General features: G+C 39.4%; 1 protein-coding gene across 2 annotated transcripts; it reads right to left on the bottom strand.

The window, feature by feature from the left end:
- Window positions 1–27,377, bottom strand: LOC121387722 (tubulin polyglutamylase complex subunit 1-like). 2 transcript variants are annotated; one of them, XR_005959864.1, is made up of 10 exons: window positions 27,294–27,377; window positions 26,088–26,178; window positions 23,429–23,565; window positions 21,581–21,656; window positions 19,540–19,655; window positions 17,647–17,782; window positions 14,768–14,825; window positions 12,832–12,912; window positions 9,322–9,459; window positions 1–747 (listed from the first exon to the last, which is right to left on the bottom strand). XR_005959864.1 is itself a non-coding variant. In XM_041518915.1 (9 exons), exons 1-9 carry the CDS (start codon window positions 27,358–27,360, stop codon window positions 9,442–9,444), a joined length of 780 nt encoding a protein of 259 aa, XP_041374849.1. In that variant the 5' UTR covers window positions 27,361–27,377; the 3' UTR covers window positions 9,282–9,441. The 2 variants fall into 2 exon arrangements, 1 of the variants encoding a protein (XP_041374849.1); XM_041518915.1 differs by lacking the exon at window positions 1–747 and having other exon boundaries at window positions 9,282–9,459.
- Window positions 27,378–27,686: the final 309 nt, after the last annotated feature.

Below are 27,686 nucleotides of genomic sequence, written 5' to 3'. Positions count from 1 at the left end.
TCAAGGTATCATTTATTAACGTTTCACAACTCTTCATTCTTTCTTTATTTCTTCTCTCGTACACTTGTATTCAATGTTGGGTGCGACGAACGGTCTCTTTCATAAGCTGCTATATAATAACAAAGGGGGTGGGGGATATTAATTAACATACGTCTTTTAAGTAACCATTGTCTTCAAATACACATTTGGACAAACTACTGTATTGAGCATTACATCGGTTCTTAAAAGAAAAACTGGAATGTACAATGTAAGAGTGACGTCAGTATTACACCAATTCTTAAAATAAATGTGCCCACACCCTTCTAGAGGCGGGGCCTAGTGACGTCAGCATTGCATCAGTCAGTTCTTAAAATAAAGATGTATACACCCTTCAGGAGGCGGGGCCTAGTGACGTCAGTATGGCATCATCCCCTTTACTACGCAGATTGGCGGCCATCTTGGATGATGCAATAGTGAAATCGATATGCCCCATAGTGGGGCCCTTACTACTATTAACGAGTAAGTACGAAAATAAATTACAATGAATGGATGTTTTGTAGTGTCACCATTACAGAAATAAATTAATGTGAATGAACGCCTTGTAATGTCACAAGCAAGAAAAATAAATTAATGTAAATGAACTTCTTGCAATGTCACAAGAAAAATAAGTTAAACTCAATGAACGCCTTGTAATGTCAGATATACTACTGTCAGGTTTTCAGGAAGAGGTTAGCAGGACGCTCTAGACGGTTACACGTACTCTGGAACCTGAAAGGTAGACGACATATGTGTAAAGACTGGCTTCCATAAAAGCTGACACAGATCGACACAGAACAAGCAAAATATTGTATAGCATTTCATCACTGTTTTTACATAGCCGAGCATTCGAATATTAGAAATTAAAATGAAAAACTCTAAGCAAAATGCTCTACATTACAATAAAATAATAGCTTATGTGACATTATTCTAATAAAAATAATTAATTACATATATATATATATATAAAATCAATATAAAAATTTAAAAAACCTTTAAAAAATATATATATGTATTTTCTAAATTTAAAAACAAGGTCGCCACCTAGAATTTGAAATATTATCATTCTTTACTTCGATTGGTCTGAACTGGGAAGGTCATTAAACCTCCCTATACAGGCAACACACTACATGCTATATATCAAGGTTCATTGAACTAGGACTTAGATAATTATAAGAATGGGCCTAGGGAAACGTAACAATGAAAACACTTGTTAATTAATTTAAAATAATAATAATAATAATGAACATACGTGTAACCATAAATCAAGTTTCACTTATCTATAGTCCGTCCCATCCTCTCACAAAAATGTTTTTTGTTGTTTTAGTTTCGTTTGATGTAAAAAGAAAATCCCTGTCCCGAGTCAGACCCCCGATCCTATCGGAGGCCGGACTCGGGATAGGCGTGTTCGAAACCCTAGTGGTATATGGACACGTTAAACAAGTTACTAAGCTAAGCTAAGCTAAAAAGAAAAGTAAAAGTGTTTTGACCCACCCCCCCCCCCCCCCCCCCCCCCAAAAAAAAAGAGAAAAAAAAAAAACCCAAACCCCCCCCCCCCCCCCCCCCCCCCCCCCGAACAAACAACAACAACAAACAAACAAGCAAACAAACAATACATCCCAACAACAACATCAACAACAAAAAACCCACCAACCAACAAAACAAAACATCTGGGGGGTTTTAAAACTATTTTTGTCCAATGTAGAAAACAATCTACTCAGACATAAGTAACGTGTAGTAAATGCTATAGTATGAAACACACGTATCCTGTGGAACATACTACAGGACTTATAGTTTTTTTAAGAAATGGGGCTGGACAAAAACACAAAAGTTGATGCAGGCGCGTGTGAAGGGTGGGGTCTAGACTGTGGCAAGCGAAATTACTACGGGAAATTTATTTTGAGCATTGACAGTTCGATAAACCCCCACCCCCACCCCTCCAACCTCCCCCCTCTGCACACGCGTCTGACACGCCAATGCCGAAGCAAAAAGGTAATACTTAAATCCCGTCTTTTTTAATTCGTAAACGCGAGACAAAGATTAAATGTTAAAAATGTGTTACTGACCCTGGATAGAAAATAGACCTATGCTCTAATAAACGGTGAAACCTACCAAATTTAAATCTGTCGATTACAACCAAAGATCAATAAGAAGCCCACAGACATTCGACCTTTCGAAATCGAAAAAACAAGAAGAAAAAAGGCTGTTTTGCAACAGGTTACGTACTAAATGGGTCAGCAGAATATCGACTGAAAATACTTTATGGAACGTTTCAGTATGGGCGGATGCACAAGCGTCTTGTGACCATCCCCGCCTTTTGGAAGTGCCCCTTTTAATTACTTTTGGTTGTTTTTAAATATATAACACTAACACGCGCCTTTGATCTGTGTTTCATTTCCATGGATCATGTCCCCGAATCCCATAAGGGTACGAGACGGGGAGGGGCAGAAGGAGAGGGGCACAGCTGCCCGCTGGTGCTGGAATATCCTCAAATTTAGGCAAAAAAGATATTCGGACAAAATAACCTGAGACCTTTTTAACACGTATTTCCATCGTTCTACCAGCAACATTAGTTTGTAATCCATATAAATATGTGTAGCGATTATTTTCTAACCGTAAGCCTTACATAGATGTTTGGCAGTAATGCTAATACGAATAAAAGTTGTTATGCAGATTCGGGCATTTTCGTTTAATTCGGGCAAAAGCCAGCCTCCCCCCCCCCCCCCCCCCTCCCCACCACCTCCTCCACTCACAAAAATGGGAGCCCGTACTACGGCTATGGTCAACAGACCATCGACTGAAAATACTGTATGGAACAGTTCAGCATTGGCGGATACAAAAGATTCTCGTGACCCCATCCCCGCCTTTTGGAAAAAAAGAAAGAAATGTTTTATTTAACGACGCACTCAACACATTTTATTTACGGTTATATGGCGTCAGACATATAGTTAAGGACCATACAGATTTTGAGAGGAAACCCGCTGTCGCCACTACATGGGCTAGTCTTTCCGATTAACAGCAAGGGATCTTTTATTTGCGCTTCCCACAGGCAGGATAGCACAAACCATGGCCTTTGTTGAACCAGTTATGGATCACTGGTCGGTGCAAGTGGTTTACACCTACCCATTGAGCCTTGCGGAGCACTCACTCAGGGTTCGGAGTCGGTATCTGGATTAAAACTCCCATGCCTCGACTGGGATCCGAACCCAGTAGCTACCAGCTTGTAGACCGATGGCCTAACCACGACGCCACCACCTTTTGGAAGTGCCCTTTTTAATGACTTTTTTGTGTCTAATTATTATTTAGTAATCATCCACAATATACAACACTAAAACGCGTCTCTGATCTTTATTTCCAGGGATCATGTCCTCAAGTCCCATAAGCGTACGGATGCGGTGGGCGGAGGCAATGCCCCCACCCCCAACCAGTACTGGAGTAAATAATCGAATTCGGGCAAAAAGGATAGAGATATTCGAGCTAATATAAGACCTTTTTAACACATCATTTTACCAGCAAAGGGGACGGGATTTAGCTCAGTCGGTTGAGTGCTCGCTTGATATGCTTGCGTCGCAGGATCGAACCATCTCGGTGGATCCATTCGAATGTTTTTTCCTCGTTCCAACCAGTGTGCCACAACTGGACAAAGACCATGGTATATGCTTTCCTATCTGTGGGATGGTGCGTATAAAAGATCCCTTGCTGCTAAGGAAAAGATGTAGCGGGTTTCCTTGGATGACTACAAGTCAGAATTACCAAATGTTCAACCTCCAATAACCGATGATTAATTAGTCAATGTGCTCTAGTGGTGTCGTTAAACAAAACAAACTGTTTTAGTTTGTAACCCTATATAGCTGTTTGCTAATATGCATTTTTGTTTCATTCGGACAAAATCCAGCCTGCGACCCCCGCCCCCACCCCCTAAAAAATGGAAAGCCCGTACGCCTATACCGAATCCCCTACAGATCTTGCTTTGGTTGCTTGACTCATCTGCCTTCGAAAAACTCGAATTTCCCTTTTTAAAACGTTGTGCCCCCAACTACCCTCCGACTCCCTTACACGGTCCTGGATCCGCCCGTTTCAGCTGTTTCTTTCTGTGAAATATAAAACACGCACTTAATGTCTGTCTTTAACGCTCACGTTAGTGTCAAGGCAGTGTGGTCTGACATTTCACCTACTTAGATTGACACAAAAGAAAACTGCCTTAAACTAATTATACAGTGTTAGTATGTAGAATTTAACAGGCCTCGTTGGCGTCGTGGTCAGGTCATCGGTCTACAGCCTGGTAGGTACTGGGTTCGGATCCCAGTCGAGGCATGGGAGTTTTAATCCAGATACCGACTCCAAACCCTGAGTGAGTGCTCCGCAAGGCTCAATGGGTAGGTGTAAACCACTTACACCGACGATGATAAGATAAAAAAAACAATGTGCTCTAGTGGAGTCGTTAAATAAAACAAACTTTACTCTTTTTTTTTAATGTAGAATTTAAATTATTCCGGGGGGGGGGGGGGGGCGGGACCTAGCCCAGAGGTAAAGCGCCCTTGATGCGCGGTCGGTCTGGGATCGATCTGCGTCGGTAGGCTCATTTGGCTATTTCTCGTTCCAGTCACTGCACCACGACAGACATACCAAATACCGTGGTATGTGCTATCCTGTCAATGGGATAAAAATATATCTGCTACTAAAAGGAAAATGTTTCCTCTCTAATCCAATAGCCTATGATCAATAAATCAATATGCTCTAGTGGTGTCGTTAAACAAAACAAACTTTATCTTATCCCCAAAAGTACGTCATGCTATATAGTCATCAGGCGCCGCAGGGATCCAGGAATTTGTGAAGAGAGGTCGGGTGAGCGTTTGAACAAGCTTTTATTTATTTTTACATCGGCGAAAAAATAAGAGGTGTGGGGGGGGGGGGGGGGGCATCCTCTGTGTATCTCCCTGCGTCTACATCTACGTCTGGTCATCATATCCCATTTCTTAATTGATAATGTTTGGCTTATTATAACTGAATTAAAGCTGCATAACCATCACGAAATCTTTACTTCATTTAGCAGAGTACTCGCCTGAGATAATTTAATGGTAAGATCTAATTACACCCTCCTCGGTGGACCCATTCTCTCATTAGTTTTCCCATTCCAACCAGTGCCAACGACTTGTATATCAAAGGATGTGACATGTGCTGTTTGAGTGAAAATCCATTCAAAAGATTCCTTGCAGCTAATGGTAAAATATTGCGGTTTTCTTCTGAAGACTATATGTCCGGAATATTAAATGTTACACATCCAATAACCGATGGTTGCTTAATCAATGTGCTCCAGTGGTGTCGTTAAACAAAACAAGCTTCAACTGTTTAATCACTTGGGGTAGCAAACATCTCTATTTTACCACCAAATACGTTTTCCTCGATCTATGGCAGATGATATTTTATATAAATACCTTCTAAGATTGTGTGCGGCTTGAAACACTGAAATATTCACCATGTTCCCACATCAGCTGTCGGCTACCGGAAGCCGTTTTGTAGAAATTTTAAACAGATATAGTCCAGGAGTAATAGGTTAAAATAGCCAAAACATAGAACAAATTGGTAACAATCTGAAATTGTCAGAAACGTTGTCTTAGACTATGATAAAACACATACCAAACGTCCCTGCAAATCCACGAAGAACTAACTCGGGAAGTTAAGATGGCGTTCAAAATGGCCACCGTTATCTATTATCTTTGCAACCAGACAAAGTAGTAATGCAAAGAAAAAGTCTAAACATAGGTTTTTCACAAACTATACATCTTAGATCAACGAAACGTGGTTTATGGTTGCGCCTATGGATGTTCATCACAATGCACCGAAAATACTTTATAGTAGGTGAGACCTTTAATTCTGTGGAATTCTTGTTTCCATATATTTACAATTCCTTGTTGGAAATATTATGCTGTGAACAATATCTGCGCAAATCCTTTTTATGGATTTTACACCCAATAGCCGATGTATTTTTTTCGTACTGGGGTGTCGTTAAACATTCATTCGTTCATTCATCCATTCACTCATTCATTCACCAGGGGTGAGAATTGGTGAACTGCAAAAAAGAGGAAATCTAGATGGGTCACGGAAATTCTTGAAACCCTAGGTTAAAATCTGTACCATCTGACACATTTTGGAGGAGAGGACGATTAAAATGCGAGAAAATGCAATGTTCCATGAGTGGAAAACAGCGGATCAGAGGAGAATTGCCACATTCATTCATCCATTGTATTACTGAGGCTGTAGAACGGATTTAGGCGCATGTACCGGTGTACACTATAAAGATCCGTCCTCTTACAATCGGAGCTGCAACAACATATCTTGGTCAAGGTTAGCTCAACTCAGTATACAAAGCACTGGACAACGAACGTCATTTAGAATAGCATTAGTCTTTAGGAGATATATGGAAATGAATATGCTAATGGCCGATTCATAACTGTCATTTATGTTACTGCCTCTGTAAAACATACTAAAACTTTAAAAATATGTTTTGTATATTACTAGAGAAGATTAACACTCACTCACTCACTCACTCACTCACTCACTCTCTCTCACTCTCTCTCTCTCTCTCTCTCTCTCTCTCTCTCTCTCTCTCTCTCTCTCTCTCTCTCTCTCTCTCTCTCTCTCTCTCTCTCGCTCTCTCTCTCTCCATTCCCACCTACAATCTTCATTTCTTGTCCATCTGTCTACCTGATGTTTTAATCAATTTTATTAAATTGTTGTCTGCCATAAAAATGTGTAATTGTAAAATATAGGGAGATATCTTAATGTTGGTCAATCTCTGACATTAATACAAACGTTAACAAATATTGCTTTAAAAAAACAAAATGAACACACATTATCGTACATTTTCTCAGAAAACAAAAATCTTTTTGAGGGCAAATCAGCTTTATTAAGAGATTTAGACCTAAAAAAATAATGGGGCCAACATAATTTGAGTCTAGCTATAAGCAGGGCCGGATTTAGACCCTGGGGGGGCCCCGGGGCACTTCAGGTTTGGGGGCCCCTCAACATTACATGACAAATTAAAAAAAAAGAGAACTAATTTTATAATTATTACATTTTTTATAACGTCATTAGTCGGGGGGGGGGGGGGGGGGCTCTGGCAGGGGGCCCCAGAACAACTGTCCCCTTTGCCCCCTTATACATCCGGCACTGGCTATAAGATACAAAGGATAGAGGTTGGGCTTCTGAAATCTGGATCTACAGAACAATGCAAGATATCTGTGAACAAAATGCTCTTTCCTAAATAAGCTTGAACATATTAATGTTGACAACTAAACTATTTAACGCAAAGCCACTAAAATTAAGTCTAAAAACCCTCCAGCATATTATATTGGTTCTTTTAGAAAAGATATTGCTGTGCTCAAAAACAAATATTCTTTCACACCCGTTGGTGAGAACATCATGCGTTATTTTTGATAACAATTTCAAGACATACGACTGGCTGTTCCAAGGTGATGACCAGGTCACCAGTGCCATGCATCCAATGAAAAACAACACGATGGAAATAGATTAAACTGATGTATTGTTAACCTGACAATCATGTGTCTGTGACACGTGAGTTAGCTACAAGTGCAAAGGCTGTAAATATGTTTTAGTCGAAAAAGATGTTACAATGTGCTTAAAACCTGTTTTTTGAGGATATATAAGAAATAGAATAATACATTTGTGTCCGTTAGATACCATTTATCTCACAACTTGTTGTTTAAAAATGTATCAAACTCGCTTTTGCTCATTAGATATATTTTAAAACAACTCGTTGAGATAAATGGTATTTAACGGTCACTCATGTATTATTCTCTATTTAACATTCCATGTTCAAATATGGAAAATCTAAAGCCCTGCAATAGCCAATGCTTTAAAATTGTAATAGTTTTTATCACCTAGAAATATTACATTTCTCTAGATTAATCCAATGTCTATTCTAATGACTACAGACTAATTCCATGTAGGGAATCTAAAGCTCTGCAATAGCCAATGCTTTAAAATTGTAATAGTTTTTATCACCTAGAAATATTACATTTCTCTAGATTAATCCAATGTCTATTCTAATGACTACAGACTAATTCCATGTAGGGAATCTAAAGCTCTGCAATGGCCAATGCTTTAAAATTGTAATAGTTTTTATCACCTAGAAATATTACATTTCTCTAGATTAATCCAATGTCTATTCTAATGACTACAGACTAATTCCATGTAGGGAATCTAAAGCTCTGCAATAGCCAATGCTTTAAAATTGTAATAGTTTTTATCACCTAGATATATTACATTTCTCTAGATTAATCCAATGTCTATTCCAATGACTACAGACTAATTCCATGTAGGGAATCTAAAGCTCTGCAATGACTAATGCTTTCAAATGTTTTAAATATACAGAACTTCACATACGTTGTTTTCGTTTTCTATTTATTGCACTAGTCTATTTATTGCACAAGAATAAACGAGTGCAATAAATAGGAAGTGAAAACAACATATGTGAAGTTCTGTATTTATTACATACCGGTACCTTCTTTTATGTTTTACAAAAACGTTTTTTTAATTTAACATCATAACAACACTTTATTTAATATATGATCACAATTCCTTTCATGGATTTACTTAACATTAACAATCATACTCTGCGTCAGCCTTGTGTAATGTTTCAAGTACATGTGACATCATTTGTAAATCATAATATGACATCAGTAAATAAAAGGCGATAACTGCAGTAAAAAGAAGGGAATTCCCCATTTAAAAGTTCTGGTCCGTATTGCACACCCATCCACCAAACAAATGCAACAACAAAACTACTCACTGTAAAATGACAGTTTAGGATTTTTAATGACTCCATCAACAGGCAATATCTGAGCTCTACAATAAGGTTTGTTCAAGTTGAAGAACTGGTTTTGGGTGGAAGACAAGTAACTGGTAAAACACACCAATTTTCTTGAAATTTGATATGAGGATTTAAATTTTAGATACATACACAGAACCTAAACTTGTCCCCAGAACACAATATATTAACAAAATGATCTTTTATTCATGAATAGTTTTATTTTAAATGAACAGATGTTTAAATTCTGCTTTCTAACTACAGACTCGTTCAACAGCAATATTTGGGTGAGACAAGCACATTTCAGTCATGACTAGTAAAAATGGTGAGAACAGGTGGATGTTACGAGTTAATTTAGAACCCTGGCAATAAAAAAACACTCAAAACGTTATCAATGCAATCAATCATGTTTGAAACAAACAAAATAAAAGTTCAATTTCTTAAAAATAAGTTTTAATACATACATATATACATACATTTACACACACACACATTACCATGGCAACAACAATCCGTGAGGTGAGGTGTGTATATAGTACAAGATGACGAGTGATAAACCAAAGTCACAATGAGGTGAAGCCAAGACAAAGCGAGTGTCAGGAATTCTTTTTAACCTGCAAAACAAACAGCAATCTCCGTTACGAGCTTCTCCAGAAACGGTCACTGGGGGGTGGAGGTGGTTGTAGGAAGGTGCTACTCCAGAAACAGTCACTGGGGGGTGGAGGTGGTTGTAGGAAGGTGCTACTCCAGAAACGGTCACTGGGGGGTGGAGGTGGTTGTAGGAAGGTGCTACTCCAGAAACGGTCACTGGGTGGGTGGGAGGTGGGGGTGGGGGAGGTGGTTGTAGGAAGGTGCTACTCCAGAAACGGTCACTGGGTGGGTGGGAGGTGGGGGGTGGGGGAGGTGGTTGTAGGAAGGTGCTACTCCAGAAACAGTCACTGAGGGATGGGTGGTGGGGAGGTGGTTGTAGGAAGGTGCTACTCCAGAAACAGTCACTGAGGGATGGGTGGTGGGGAGGTGGTTGTAGGAAGGTGCTACTCCAGAAACGGTCACTGGGGGGTGGGTAGGGGACGTGGTTGTAGGAAGGTGCTACTCAAAAAAAGGTCACTGGGGGGGAGGGTGGAGGAGATGGTTGTAGGAAGGTGCTACTCCAGAAACGGTCACTGAGGGAGGGGTAGTGGGGAGGTGGTTGTAGGAAGGTGCTACTCCAGAAACTGTAACTGGGCGGGGGGGTAAGGGAGGTGGTTGTAGGAAGGTGCTACTCCGGAAACGGTCACTGAGGGATCGGTGGTGGGGAGGTGGTTGTAGGAAGGTGCTACTCCGGAAACGGTCACTGAGGGATCGGTGGTGGGGAGGTGGTTGTAGGAAGGTGCTACTCCGGAAACGGTCACTGAGGGATCGGTGGTGGGGAGGTGGTTGTAGGAAGGTGCTACTCCGGAAACGGTCACTGAGGGATCGGTGGTGGGGAGGTGGTTGTAGGAAGGTGCTACTCCAGAAACGATTACTGGGGGGTGAGTGGGGGGCGGTGGTTGTAGGAAGGTGTGACTCCGGAAACGGTCACTGGGGGGGTGGGGGGGGGGGGGGGTGGTTGTAGGAAGGCTGGGAAACACCAGATATCTTACTCTAATAATTAGTTTTTAGATGTGTTAATGAACTTTTATTTAATTAGCTTGACCTCATTAATTCAGACATCGTCTAATAATATGGTACCTAGATGATTGGTGTTTTACAATCACTGACTGGTATATCAAAGGGGGTTAGGCTGTGGCATGTGCTGTGCTGTCTGGGAAATGGGTTAAGTGGAGGAGGGAAACACCAACAATATCTTATGTAAATTCCACACAGTTTTTTCACACCATTGCCACAAATTTTCTTTAAATTGTTTTTTTTTAATTATTGGTATCTTGGATACATACACAGAATTCAAAATAAACTTCACTTTGATCATTAATTAGGTTTAGATGGATTAATGACCTTCTGTTCAATTAGCATATCCTCATGATTTCAGACATCTGTATCTCTGATATGGGGGGAGGGGGGGGGGGGGGGGGGGGGGGCAAGATGTAGCCCAGTGGTAAAGCCTTCACTTGGGATCGATCCCCATCAGTGAGCCCATTAGGCTATTTCTCGCTCCAGCCAGGGCACCACGACTGGTACATCAAAGACCGTGATATGTGCTATCCTGTCTATGGGATGGTGCATATAAAAGATCCCTTGCTGTTAATCGAAAAGAGTAGCCCATGAAGTGGCGACAGCGGGTATCTGAAGCCTGATGCTTTCTTCACCAATGATTTCGTTTTTAACATGTCAGTAATGGCAACTGTTTTATTTTATGGGTTTGTATAAATTACTGTCAACATCTCTGGGAGGTGGGATGTAGCTCAGTTTAGTAGAACTCTGTGATCCCATCAGGGTTTTCCCCCATCCTAACCAGTTCCCCACGACTGCTACATCAAGGGCCGGGATTTAGCCGAGATGGTAGTGTGGTCACCCGAGATGCCCGGGCATAGGATCGAATCCCCTCGGGTGATCCACTGGGTATTTTACCAGCCAACTGAGAACCCCACAACTGGCATATTTAAAGGGACACACCCTAGTTTTTAAACACTAAGACATATTTTTGACTATTATAGCCGTTTTTGATAACTAAAATTAAACTTTACTTAGAATTTATGGTTTAGATTATCCGTTTCTGTACATTCAAAGTATTTTTGGTCATCCTGGTGTTTTTAATATCACAAAATGCATTTCTCATATTTTTAAAAACGCACGTGCATCTTACAAGTAACAGTTATGGAGTCGAGTTTAAGTCAATTTTTAGAGGCTATTTCACCATTTCAAAGTAACAGACTTATGTTTCACTCAGTTGTAACTTTATCCAAATGTGTTACAGGTGTTAATTTTCACGGGTTGAAACTAGGGTCTGTCCCTTTAACTAAACTTAGTGTTCATTTTAACGGGTTGAAACTAGCGTCTGTCCCTTTAACTAAACTTAGTGTTAATTTTCACGGGTTGAAACTAGGGTCTGTCCCTTTAAAGTCTGGGATAGTTGCCACCCTGTCTGTGGGAGAGTGCATTTAAAGATCCACTTTTTGCCAATGGATAAATGTAACAGATTTTTTCTCTCAAAAGACTACATGTATATGCCAGAATTACCAAATGTTTCACATCCACTAGCCGATGATTAATTAATCTATGTGCTCTAGTGGTGTCGTTAAACCAAAAAACAAAACAATGTTAAGTCATTAAGACTGATTGGTACTGGGTATGCACCCCTACTCCCCAAATCTGACCATGTCTGGAAAAGCTCTAAAGAAAACTCAATATTGCAACATTCAGTGGTAATATTAAAATCAACTCGGTAAAGCCAGACACACAGAAATAAGCAGTGTGCCACAATTAATTCCCTTTGAACGGGCTTGACGATTTTGGTATCAGAATTTTGACTGGTTCATTAGTGCATCAACAACCACCGGTCTAGAAGGGATGTAACTCTGGACTGTAATCAGTTGTAAATCGATTGCAAAGCTTCCAGTCGAATAACTGATTAAATGGTCCAAGCGAGCAACATTACTATTAATTACTAATCAGCTAATTGGCTGTTACAAAGGCAAAACTATGTAATTCGACCCATTTAGAAAGCATGTTAATTAAGCAATGTCAATAATTTACTACCGGGCCAAGCAATTAGCTGTTCATAAGGTAAATTACATCAACTAATAATTTATAATCAGGTTACTGTATGTCATAAAAGTCATGTTTATGGTTTGAAAATTGTTGGTGAGCAATAAATTGCTCTCCTGAAATTATATAGGAGAGCAATTGCAATCAGTGTTCGAGCCACAGTAATTTTAGGTAAAATAAATTAACAATATCAGCATGTGATGAGGTGAGCAGTTTTTCACCCACGTGGAAATCGTTTTGTGTGAGCACACGTGAGTGAGAGCCATAAAGACTGATAAAAAGGGGCATGTTTAATTTTTTACCTTTGTTAGAAAGGCATCACAAGCTTCCATTACAAAGTTGTCCAGTGTCTGAAGACTGTTCGACCTCTCCCGTGTTAATGCCTGAAACAAAACAAACAAAAAACATAGGAAAAAAGAGACAAGAAAAAATTACTATTTGTGTAATGACACATCAAGACATTTTAAAACTAGAGTTATTACATACATAGCATATGATCAATAAAGCACTACCTGCCTCAGTGGTGCAGTGGCTAAAGGGATATATCCTAGTTATTAAACACTTAGGCATATTTTTGACTATTAGAGCCATTTTTGATAACTGAAATCATACTTTACTTAGATTGTATTGCTTAGTTTATCCATTTCCGTACATTCGAAGTGTTTTTGGTCATCCTGGTGTTTTTAATATCACAAAATGTATTTCTCATATTTTTAAAAACGCACGTGTGTCTGAGAAGTAACAGTTATGAAGTTGAAGTTTTAGTCTATTTTTAGAAGGTATTTCACCATTTCAAAGTCACAAACTCGTGTTTCACTCAGTTGTAACTTTATCCAAATGTGTTACAGGTTTGTAGATTAACTCAACTTAGTGTTAATTTTCACGGGTTCAAACTAGGGTCTGTCCCTTTAAGTCATCAGACCTAAAAATGGTAGGTACTGGGTTCACACCCCGGTACCGGCTCCCACCCAAATCAAGTTTAATGACTCAGTGGGTAGGTGTATGGCCACGACACCGACTTCTCTCTAACTAACAACTAATCGGGAATTGTTTTATTTGAAGAACACACTCAATACATTTTATTTATGGTTATATGGCGTCAGACATATGGTTAAGGACCACACAGATATTGAGAAAGGAAACCCGCTGTTGCCACTTCATGCGATTAGCAGCAAGGAATCTTTTATATGCACCATCCCACGGACAGAGTAATACATACCACGACCTTTGATATGCCAGTCGTGGTGCACTGGCTGAAACTAGATATAGACCAGACACGACAGCGCATCGAGTATGCGCTTTACCACTTGGCTATGTCCTGCCCCTAACAACTAATCACTAACCCAGTGTCCTAATTATGGTCCAGATAGGTGAGGTGTGTGTGCCCAGGACAGATAAACATGAAAATAACTATAAAACGAATCAATGAACACTTAACGTAGACAGTGACAGAAGAAACATTGCTACCATAGGGATGGAGTCTATCTCAGTCGGCAGAGTGTTTGCATGAGGTACTTAGTGATTAGGGTGTAGGATTGAAATCCCTCGGTGATTAGGGTGTAGGATCGAAATCCCTGGGTAGATCCATTCTCCAAATAGGTTTTTCTCCCAGTGTCTCATGACAGGTATATCAGTTTAAAAGTTTGTTTTTATTTAACGACGCCACTAGAGCACATTGATTTTTTATCTTATTATCGCCTATTGGACGTCAAACATTTGGTCATTGTGACACTGTTTTTAAGAGGAAACCTGCTGTCGCCACACAGGCTACTCTTTTACTACAGGCAGCAAGAGATCTTTTATTTGCGCTTCCCACAGGCAGGTTAGCACAAACATGGCCTTTGTTGAACCAGTTATGGGTATATCAATGACTGTGGTATGTGTTGTCCTGTCAGTGACATAGCCACTAACAGGGAACTTTGAAATTTGCTATATGTACATGTATGTAAGTTTTAAAATGGCAACACAATTCTAAAATGTTAATAGTTGTTCCTCAATTTTCAAATTGTTTAAAATTAAATGAAATTCCAGCTCACTATCTTGAGGCATTACCGGGGGCGGGGGGGGGGGGGGGGGGGGGGGGGGGAGGGTGTTGGCAATCTGAAAAACTATATATTGAATAGATGGACAGACAGATGAATGGAGACAAAACCTACAGTCCCCTGTGGCTGTAACAGTCAAAAGTACTTTACACAACAAAGTAATTAGTATCAGTGCTTTTAAGTTTTCTAATCTTACCCGGTCTAATGCAAGATGCAAGCCATCAGGTCCGAGATTGTATCCTGATTCCATGATTCTGTGACGAGAAATATAAACATTACAATTCATTCACAACATTCATTCGTTCGTTTGTTCGTTCATACATTCATTCCGTGATCCTGTAAAGAGAAATCTGAACATTACAATTCATTCACTACATACATTCATTCATTCCGTGATCCTGTAAAGAGAAATCTGAACATTACAATTCATTTACTACATACATTCATTCATTCCATGATCCTGTAAAGAGAAATCTAAACATTACAACTCATTCACTACATACATTCATTCATTCATTCTGTGATCCTGTAAAGAGAAATATAAACATTACAATTCATTCACAACATTCATTCGTTCATTTGTTCGTTCATTCATTCCGTGATCCTGTAAAGAGAAATCTAAACATTACAATTCATTTACTACATACATTCATTCATTCGTTCATTCCGTGATCCTGTAAAGAGAAATCTAAACATTACAATTCATTCACTACATACATTCATTCATTCTGTGATCCTGTAAAGAGAAATCCAAACATTACAATTCATTCACTACATACATTCATTCATTTGTTCATTCTGTGATCCTGTAAAGAGAAATCTAAACATTACAATTCATTCACTACATACATTCATTCATTCATTCTACTTTTTTAATTTTTTAAATATTACAATTCATTGACTACATTAATTTATTCATTCATTCATTCTACTTATTTTTGTGCTTATATCCAATTAAGTTTCAAAGACGCTGTCATGAGCACACACCTCAGCTATCTGGACTGTCTGTCCACGACAGTGGGTTAGTTATTAGTGGTTAGTGGTTAGCTGTTGGTGACAGACAAGACAGTGCAGTGGTCTACACCTACCCATGGAGTCATTAAACTCACTCTGGGGGGGGGGGGGGGGGTGGGGGAGCCAGTACTGGAATGCAAACTCAGAAACTACCATCCGTAGGTCTGATGGCTTAACCACTACAGAACTGAGGCTATAAATTAGGTACATGTAATTAGGCATTAATTACCATACTGACATGTGTTTCACTATTTGTTTGAAACAACAGACACAATTTGTTATTTAGAAAAATATAACATAACATACCAAGCAAGTTAGTGTCACATACACAGAGAGAAAGACACACACACTCAAACATACACACACACACATATACACAGACACACAGAGAGAGACACACACACACACACACAGACACACACATGCACAGACACACACACACAGAGAGACACATACAAACACAAACACACACACACACACACACACACACACAGAGAGACACACACACACAGAACAAAAAAGGTAAAAAAAAGAAAGACAAGAACACGTGTCTTAATGAAAATCTATTTCACATCATTTTTCAACAGTCACTGCACATCCTAACACGTTTTTCAAGTCATTTATCATCTTGATATTTCCTTGTAATACAAGCATTTTAACATTTCTCAAACCACCTAAGTAGTCCTTGTTTAATTTACTTCCAGGCTAGACTCATATCCAGTTAAAAGTTAAAGCATGCTGTTCTGGGCACACACCTCAGCTATCTGGACTGTCTGACCAAGTCAGTGGTTAGCGAGAGAGATGTGGGTTTAGTGGCATGGGTTGGAAGTCAGTATCGGGGTGCATACCCGGTACCTATCAAAGTAAAGGTTGTTTTATTTAACGACGCCTCTAGAGCACATTGATTTTTATCTTATCATCGGCTATTGGACGTCAAACATATGGTCATTCTGATATATTTCTTAAGAGGAAACCTGCTGCCGCCACATAAGCTACTCTTTCTGATAAGCAGCAAGGGGTCTTTTATATGCACTTTCCCACAGACAGGACACCACATACCACAGCCTTTGATGAACCAGTTGTGGACCACTGGTTGGAATGGAAAATAGCCCAAACTGCAAATGGGTTTACTGAGAAGGATCGATCCGATGACCGACCGCTTCCCAGGCGGACACGCTGCTGCTGAGCTACATCCCGCTCCCCGGTACCTATCAGTCTTAATGTCAATGACGTAACAATTTATTTATATTTTAAAGACACCACTAGAACACATTGATTGACTTATTAATCATCGGCTGGCTATTGCATGTCAATGACGTAACAATTTATTTATATTTTAAAGACACCACTAGAACACATTGATTGATTTACTAATCATCGGCTGTCTATTACATGTCAATGACGTAACAATTTATTTATGTTTTAAAGACACCACTAGAACACATTGATTGATTTATTAATCATCGGCTGTTTATTACATGTCAAACATTTGGTAATTTTGATGTATAATCTTAGAGAGGAAACCTGCCACATTTTTCCATTAGTAGTGCACCATCCCACAGACAGGATAGCACATACCACGGCCTTTGATATACTAATTGTAGCGCACTGACTATGACTTAACTGTAACTGGGCAGGATTTAGCTCAAAGTACTAGCATGAGATGCTTACTACATTAACCATCTACATGAACCATCTAAGTGGACCCATTCTCCGATTGGGTTTTTTCCCAGTCTCAACCAGTGCACCACAACTGGTATATCGAAGGTCATGGTATGTGCCATCCTGTCTGTGAGAAAGTGCATATAAAAGATCTGTTGCTGCTAACTGAAAAATGTAGCGGGTTTCCTCTAAGACTGAATCAAAATGATGTTTTGACATCCAGTAGCCGATGATTATTCAACGTACTCTAATGGTGTCGTTATACAAAAGAAATGTAAGCGTTAACATTTTTTAAAAGTCATTTATAATTTATGATCATCTCTTCCAAAACCAGGAAATAAGACAGTGATTCAAGGAAGAGAGTAACAAATGTGTGTCACTGTGAAAAATGCTACCAGCCTTTTGACGTCGTTTCTCGAACTTCCCAGTGCAGTCCTCAGCTGATCCAGCACTGCGTCACACAGCACCTTGTTGGCTTTTCCCGATTTCTGTGAGTCGAGTGAGTCAAACAGGTGTGCCGACAGTGCGACGTAATCTAGGTGAAAAAAACAACAACAAATGAAAACATCTCCGCACAAAATAGATTCTTAAATGTGTAGTAACACAGGCCTCAGTGGCATTGTGGTTAAGCCATTAGACATAAGGCTGGTAGGTACTGGGTTCACATCCCAGTACTGGTTCCCACCCAGAGCGAGTTTTAATGACTCATTGGGTAGGTGTAAGACCACTGCACCCGACTTCTCTCTCACTTTCATTTCATTTCAACTTATTTTCATGCTTATATCCTATTAAGGTTCAAGCGCACTGTCCTGGGCACACACCTCAGCTATCTGGGCTGTCTGTCCAGAACAGTGGGTTAATTGTCAGTTGGTTAGTGGTTAGTGAGAGAGATGAGGGTGTAGTGGCCTTACACCTACCCATTGAGCCCTTAAGCACTCGCTTTGGGTTGGAGCCGGTAGCGGGCTGCGAACCCTGTACTTACCAGCCTGTAGTCTGATGGCTTAACCACGACACTACCGACCACTAACCACTAATTACGAAAGGAAAGGAATGTTTGTTTAATGACACCCCAGCACATTATTTAATCAGTACATATTAGGAAAAGGAAGTCTTGTTTAATACAACCCCAGCACACTGTGCAATCAATGGCTATTAGGAAAAGAAAGGAATGTTTGTTTAATAACTAAGGGAGAAAAACCATGAATGACTAAGGGAAACAACACCAGATGATTAAGGGAGAGAACTATAGATGACTAAGGGAGACAACCATGAATGACTAAGGAAGATGATTAAGGGAAAAAACTACGGATGACTAAGGGAGACAACCATGAATGACTACGGTCTCACTACACAGATGTCATCTGCCACTGATACTCATATTAAATTGCCCAACTTCAAACGAAGATTGCCAATAGAACGGGTTCTCATTGGCACTAACAACATACACAATTGCGAACATACATTATATTTAAGCATTTATTTTCACTCCAAAATTGAGAACATTTCCATCTCAGTTTTTTGCTATATGACCGTATCTGGCTGTAGTACCAGTCCGAACAGGTGGTTTATTAACCGATTCACTCCGGCTGTTTCTTGCGCTGTACACCCATGTCCCAAAAGGTCGATGCACAATATTACAAAATAACATAGGTAAAATACAGCCAGAAAAAAAGAGTAAAGCTTGTTTTATTTAACGACGCCGCTAGAGCACATTGATTTTTTATCTTATCATCAGCTATTGGACGTCAAACATATGGTCATTCTGACACTGTTTTTAGAGGAAACCTGCTGTCGCCACATAGGCTACTCTTTTTACAACAGGCAGCAAGGGATCTTTTATTTGCGCTTCCCACAGGCAGGATAGCACAAACCATGGCCTTTGTTGAACCAGTTATGGATCACTGGTTGGTGCAAGTGGTTTACACCTACCCATTGAGCCTTGCTGAGCACTCACTCAGGGTTTGGAGTCGGTATCTCGATTAAAAATCCCATGCCTCGACCGGGATCCGAACCCAGTACCTACCAGCCTGTAGACCGATGGCCTGCCACGACGCCACCGAGGCCGGTCCAAATACAGCCAGAAGGCTTACCATTAAAAATACATATTGTTTTAATTCTTCACCATTTCCTAGAAGTGAATATGTGAACCATAACATGTGTCACAATTAGGAACTATAGTGGGCTGTGATCAATGAACTCTCACCCGGAAGTGATCTGTGTAGTGAGACCTAAGGAAGACAACCATACATGATTAAGGGAGACAACTCTGAATGACCAAGGGCGACAACTTACCTTGTAGAACACAACAGGTGAACACTGCTGACCGGAACACATCGTAGGGGACGGCCTCGAAGTCAAAACACTGAATCTTCTTCATAAGCTTACTGGTTATCGCTGTCGGAATGTCACTGATAATACAAACAAAAATTACATATATTTATTTCAATTTTGTCTTCTTCTTTTTTAACAAGACTGTGCAAAATGAAATCAAAATTAGAATGGCTCTTTGAAATTTTGCCAAAGTCCATCATAAATATCTGTTGTCAAGCTCATTGCAACTCTTGGTCTAGACAGTGAGAGAGGAAACCTGCTGTTGTCACTTGAAACTACCAAACAGCACAGGTCAACACATGCCATGACATTTGATATATTAATCATGGGGCACTGGCTGGGAATCGGGAGAGGGGGAAGAAAACCAGGTCCTATCAGAGTTAAATCCTTGGTCCCATCATACTTCACGTGGACTCTAACCAGTCAACTACATCACTAAAATGTGTAAAAGAACAACAACAAAATTAAATTTTAAAAAACCTGTTTTGTTTATAGAACATTGATTTCTTAATCATCAGTTACTGAATGTAAAACTTTTTGGTACCCTAATTCTAACAGACAGAGGAAACCAACTCCATTTTCTCACTAGTTGCAAGAAATCTTTTATATTAATTTTTTTCACTGACAGGACAGCACATACCATCACCTTTGATATACTAGTTGAGTGGCACTGGTTGGGACAGTAAAAAAAAACACAATCAGAGAGTGGGTCCTCCAAGGCGATTCGATCCAATGACGCAAGCACCAAGAACCTTAAGCAACTACTCTATCAACTGAGCTAAATTGAACTGTAGTTTAAAATGTGCTGGAGTATCATTATACCAATTTATCCTGAAACCACCATTTCTATTCACAGAATATGAACGAAGGAAATGTTTTATTTAATGATGCATTCAACACATTTTATTTATGGTTATATGGCGTTGGACATATGGTCAAGGAGCACACAGATATTGAGGGAGGAAACCTGTTGTCGCAAATTCATGGGCTACTCTTTTCGATTAGTGGCAAGGGACCTTTTATATGCACCATCCCATAGACACGATAACACATACCACAGCCTTTGATGTACCAGTCGTGGTGCACTGGCTGGAACGAGAAATAGACCAATGAGCCCATGACGGGGATCGATCTCAGACCGACTGCGCATCAAGCGAGCACTTTACCACTGGGGCCCAGAATATGATGACAAATAAAGCAAAGTCATATCTAGCTACTAGCAGGATATGACTTTTGATGTCACTCAAGTGATGTCACACGCATACCTACATTACAAAATCACTCATTTCACCTCTAGGTCATCGCACAATGTGGCTGAAATAAAGAAAATAATAGCTTTTCCCATTAATTTCTATGGTCTGCAGGATAAAGATGACAACTAGTTACTGACGTTGGATATCTGCTTTATCCGTCGTTAACTAGTTGGGGGCAGGATGTAGCCCAGTGGTAAAGCACCCGCCTGATGCACTTTCGGTCTAGCCAGTACACCACAACTGAGGCCGTGGTATGTGCTATCCTGTTTGTGGGATGGTGCATATAAAATATCCCTTGCTACTAATGGAAAAAATGTATCGGAATTCCTCTCTAAGACTATAATTATGTCAAAATTACCAAATGCTTGACATCCAATAGCCGATGATTACTAAATCAATGTGCTCTAGTGGTGTCGTTAAACAAAACAAACTTTAAACTTTATAAAACATCCCTTGCTACTGATGGAAAAATGTAGCGGGTTTCCTCTCTAAGACTATATGTAAAAATTACCAAATGTTTGACGTCCAATAGCCGATGATTAACAAATCAATGTGCTCCAGAGGTGTTGTGTAACAAAACAAACTTCTTGTTTTTATTAACTAGTTATTCTCAATATCACCTTCGCATCCTTTGTGAGGTAAAACACTTTTTTTTTTAAATCAGAAAACAAGTCCACTGTGGGTTTGATCCTATGACCAAAGAAGCTCAGGTGAGTGCTCTAACGACTAAATGAAGCTAACAACAATACCTGCACAACATGTACAGTACATCGGTGTACATGGCTCCGGATAGACCACTCTTCTTCTGAACCTTGCTCGCTGGACCTGAACAATAAAGGAAAGGAATGTTTGCTTAGAGTTACAGGAAGGAAGGAAATGTTTTATTTAACGACGAACGTAACACATTTTATATGGTTATATGGCGTCAGACATATGGTTAAGGAACACACAGATATTGAGAGAGAAAACCTGCTGTCGTCACTTCATGAGCTACTCTTTAGGATTAGCAGCAAGGGGTATTTTATATGCACCATCCCACAGACAGAATAGCACATACCGCGGCCTTTGATATACCAGTCGTGGTGCACTAGCTGGAACGAGAAATAGCCCACTGGGTACGCCGACAGGAATCGATCCCAAACCGACTGTGCATCAGGTTATAGTTGCAGTATCACAGCCCAATCTTTAGCCAGAGTAGCCATTCGAGAGTTAGGCACACATTTGGATGGCTGTGGTCGCTCTCTCAGCCAGAGATAACTTGATAGTGAAAACATGGAATGGCTGCCTACCTACTCTAATACAACAATAACCTTATATTTTTCACTAAATACTATTAAATGGATCATTTTCAAGTTTGCTTAAAAGAAATACTTTACATATTAATGACTAAAGTTTGTTTTGCTCAACAACACCACTAGAGCACATTGATTTATTATTCATCAACTATTGGATGTCACACATATGCTAATTTTGACATACTGTCCTAGAGAGGAAACTCACTGCATTTTTCGATTAGCAGCAAGGGATCTTTTATATGCATCATCCCACAGACAGGATAGCGCATACCACGACCTTTAATATACCAGTCGTGGTGCACTGGATGTTAATGACTAATATACACACTACAGGAAGAGCCCAACAGCACCCCCTTTCAATACTGCTATGGTTAAATATCTAGGTGCCAATGGGTTTCTTCCTGTAGTGTATGTAGTACCAACGATTTGTCCTGGATAATAACAAACGGCCCATTCCTTTCCTAAAGCTGACGCAAGAGAGGCAATCCATTCTGATTGCAGCCAAAATTCAACAGTAGGCTATGAGTTACCTCCCATGTTCAAATGTAAGTTGTATTGAATTTGAAGGTTCCAATAGACCAAATCAATATCTACTGCCGATAATGTTAACGTTTAATAATAAAACTGATATAAATAGTGCACCAACACACCCAGGCAGTACACCAACAAAAAGTGTGGCACCTCACATTTAATCTACCTGCGATGCGTTGTTGACTCTCAAACACCGGCCTTACTAGTCACCAACATAAACAGATGAATTAACCCGTTGTTTTAGGTTAGCTGAGAATGTCATATACGACGCGTTGTTGACTCTCAAACACCGGCCTTACTAGTCATCGACATAAAACGGATGAATTTAACCACTGTGTTAGTTTGCTAAGAATGTCATATATGACGCGTTGTTACTCTCAAACACCGGCCTTACTAGAGATCAACATAAAACGGATGAATTCACCCGTTGTTTTAGTTTGCTTAGAATGTCATATGTGACGCATCGTTATTTTCAAACACCTGAATCCCATTTCACTAAACATCGTAAGTGTACATCTGCTACTAGCAGTTATACTGGTCTTGCATTTGCAAGTGTTTGGCATCAATTTCACACAGAAAATTACATCACTACATCACTACAGAAGCTGGAGTATTTTAAAGAAGAAAAAAAAATTAAATATGTGTTCTTCTAACTGTATTTGTTGCACTATAATAGTAGATTTACGTTTACATGCAAAACGAAGCTTACAATGTTTTGTGAAATTGGACCCAGGCCTTACTAGTCACCGACATAAAACAAATACAATTTACCCGTTGTTTTAGGTTTGCTGAGAATGTCGTAGGCGACGCGGACGTTCGACTCAAACACTGGACGACTGTGGTGAGTCATCTGGATCACCTGACATGCTCTCTGAACGTTCGTACTCTGCTCCTCCTGAGACACGAAACTGTAACAAATATACATATATATATAGAAATATCACATTCTGTTAATGGTATGGGGTGGTGTACTGGGGTCTGGTGAATGAATGAATGAATGAATGAATGAATGAATGAATGAATGAATGGATGAATAAATGAATGGATGAATGAGTGAATGGATGAATGAATGAGTGAGTGAGTGAATAACTGAGTGAATGAATGCATGAATTATTAAATAAATGAATGGATGAACAAACTAACGAACGAACGAACGAACGAACGAAAGAAAGAAAGAAAGAAAGAATGATCGATCGAATGAACTGTCGTAAGCTACTGAAGTTTTTCGTCAGTTGCTTTTTTGTACACACAATGCAGATCATTTTCTTTGATATCCAGTGTGCAGACTTAACACAACAAATTTTGTTTGGAAAAAACAGTGTGCATTTGCAAATAGTGGAGATAGGTGCTGTAAAATATAGTATGGTGTGGGAAAATAAAGAAGGACGCAGAAAAATAAAGGAGGGTGGCAGAACGTGAAAGGAGGGCGGTATAGTGCAATCGTGGGATGGGCCACCCTGCTTAAATGGAGTAGCGAGAACACTGATGAGTGAATGATGGAATGAATAGATGAATCAATCAAAGAATGAGTGAATGTTTCAATGAATAAGTGAATGAATGGATGGATGAATGACACACCAGCACAAAAAAATACAGATCTGCTATTGGGTACAGTGTTTGAGATTAACGGTATCCCGATATCCCGGGGATACCAGAATTTAATTTTGGATACCAGACTTCAAGAACCCAGTATCCCACTGGGATGCCATATTATACTAAATTCTCAGGTGGGATACCAGATTTTGAAATGTTAGTATCCAACTGGGATACTGGCCAAAAGTTTTAATCTCGAGCACTGGGGTATCAAACAAAGGTAAGTATATATTAACATTATGATTATTTCCATTAAAAATAAACATTATATGAGTGTGTAAAACACAGTGTAAAGAACTGTGTGAAAAATACAATACGATACAATAAAAATATGAAGGTCAGTACATTTTAAAATGCAATTCCGCTCAATACACTGCGACCAATTAGGTCGCAAAATCGGTCGCATATGCGATCTTTTTTTTTCTTTTCTGTTCGGCGACTAAAATATTCCATCCTATCTATATAAAAATACAAGTAGGCACCATCTGGCTCCTAGATGGAAAAGTTAACATAGAGGGCTGCAATCATGATTTTATTTCTGAAATTGAACTTAATAACCACCGACTGGATCAGACTTTGGGAACATCACTAACATGACTTCAAATAATATATAAAGTATTGAACACTACCAGTTGACTGACTGGGGATTTGCATTCAAACAAAGTGTGCTCATGACTGCTTGAAGATAAGAATAACAAGCCATGGCTGCTACACGTAAGCTTGTAAACATAACATACATATAAAAAGTTCAGCATAATTGATTAATTACTAGTAGGCAAAATCCAATTCCTTCATATACATGCAGTCCTTGGTTTTTGAAAATTATAGGCAAATGGAAAATCACACACCTCAATATGCTAAGGCGAGTGAAAAATCACACACCTCAATATGCTAAGGCGAGTGAAAAATCACACACCTCAATATGCTAAGGCGAGTGAAAAATCACACACCTCAATATGCTAAGGCGAGTGAAAAATCTTGGCAGTGTAGCTCCAATTGGATTATGACTGGTACGTCTACAAAACTGTCTATTAAACCAGTATGTCCCGATTTGTTCAACAAAGAGAAATAACAGTTTAACGACTGCATGGAAGTCACTGACATTTTTTATTTTTTTGTTGTTTTAATAAAAGAACCTTCCTATCTGCTAAATGAGCTATGAAAACTGTTACTTTTTGTAAACAGTGGAAATAAATATACCCATCTATTTTACATATGCTGTTTGTTCAAATTGTCAAGTGTAATGTGCGCTGTTTTTCACACTCGTCAGATTGAAATTACATACATGCGCTGTACAAGCGCGATCGCACCCGTGCACTTAAAAAGCATGGTCTGTACATGATGTACAATCTTACTAGTTTGGCTTAGACTGAATTTTAGTTTTGTTCTCTAGTCTTTAACTAACCTAACATGACAGGCCTAGATACACAATATACACCATTACAGGCATCAAAATAAGCATTGTGTCTGGTCACCTATTTACAGGTTACCACAAAATATAGCCTGGTAACCTATAGGTTACCACATTGGTACGAGAAACAAAATCCGGAAGTAAATTTATCTAGTGGACACTGCTTAAATGCAGAATGACTATAATTGCTTGCAATTGCACAAGTGCACGCAAACATCGATGTAATTCCTAACAAGAAATTGAAATGCGAAAGTCCGGAATGCATTGCCTGGTTTATGTTCGGAAACGAAACTACTGTTTAACATTGAAATTTTTGTCAAGAACGAAATACCGTTCTCAACTTTTCTTACATGTGGTAACCTCCTGGTAACCTGAACGACCGTTCTCGACTTATTTCGATGCCTGCATTATCACATGTATACTTACTACGTAGCTAGGAAATCTATTGGGTCTGCTGGTCTGTTTGCTACAATTTTGGCGAGAACATCTCGGACTATATTACCAACACCCGTTCTCTCTGTAAATGATTTAAATACAAAATAAATTCAAAAACACAGAATATAAAACATGTTGTAAAATTTTTGCTTGTAACTATTCCCTTTTCACTCCCCTGAGTAATAGTCAGCTCCCCTTAGCATGGGAATATATATGGCATCAATATGGTGATATCTTAAATGGTTGAACCCCATTTGGAGTGGGGAGTAATTAATCACTCCCCTCAGTTTTTTCACATTGGAGTTTTTACCTGAGTAAACAATAGTTTGTTTTAACAACACTACTGGAGCACATTAATTATCGGCTATTGATCAGAGGAAACCCGCTACACTTTTTCTAATGCAGCAAGGGATCATTTATATGCACCATCCCACAGACAGGATCACATACCACAGCTTTTGATATATACCAGTCGTGATGCACTGGCTGGAATGAGAAATAGCCCAGGGGGCCTGCATTTTTATTAGAGATACAAAAAATGCTACATTTAAATCAGGCATGTGTGCATATAGGGTTTTGAGGTGTCGAAGTGTCTCTAGCTGGTTCCAAGCAACTTTTCTTTTTCTAAAATATATTTTTCAGGGTAGCTGGACTCGACCACCATACAAATTTTTCTTGCCACAGTACAAACTGTCCACTGCACAAACATCTGGTTTAAATGCGAAGTTCTAAATGTCAACACAGTGAACTGGAGTAAAACCATGGGGGGGGGGGGGGGGGGGGGGGGGGGGGTTAAGAGTAGGGGAGTACTCGAATACATGTAAACCTCCTCTTGATCCTCCACTGTTAATATTCAAGCTTGTTCATTTTGTCATACCCCAGTGTCCAAAAAAGGGAAAAGTATATTACACGAAATTCCGAATAAATCATTTCATTTAAAAACATTTAAGACTCAGTACATTTTTTAAAAATCTATAGTTAACTTAAGTTAAACATATGGATATTATGACACTTGGTCTACAAAATACACTAGATCAAAAATAAATTCAGCCAAATATAAGCCTTTTGAAGTTCAAGCTGGTGCAGCAAATTCAAGAAATTGCAATGCCGCCGCTATTATGTGTCCGTTGGGTATTTAAAGAAAAAAAGGCGTTTTGACCACCTCCTAAATAAAATATATTCTATAGAGACATTTACCAAGAAACTGTCTGTCAGTTTCTTGTATTCTTTCTTCAGACGGGACAGGTTTCCGTCTATCCGCCATGTTTGTTGATGATGGATACGTGCAAGACGATTGGCCAATACTCAATGGGCAGATCTAATCAACGAACACATTAAAGGTAGCATCTAATAAACGGATCAATGTATAGGAAGTGAAAGTAAATGTTCTTTTATTTAAACACTTAACTTTCTTTCTTTTTTTAAACAACAGCTATCTGGAGTCTATAAAGTATTTATTTTGAGGGTTATCTATTCTGATCACTTATTAATATTACAGGAGGATAGGGGATTCATGCCAGATAGAGCGTACTTGGCTTTAGTAGCACCAATGGTAATTGTGACACTTAGACTAGTCTTCAGAGTAGTTGT

The sequence above is a fragment of the Gigantopelta aegis genome, chromosome 13 (genome assembly GCF_016097555.1).
Source record: "Gigantopelta aegis isolate Gae_Host chromosome 13, Gae_host_genome, whole genome shotgun sequence".
Classification (NCBI taxonomy): domain Eukaryota; kingdom Metazoa; phylum Mollusca; class Gastropoda; order Neomphalida; family Peltospiridae; genus Gigantopelta; species Gigantopelta aegis.
This window is presented reverse-complemented; position numbering and strand designations above follow the sequence as displayed.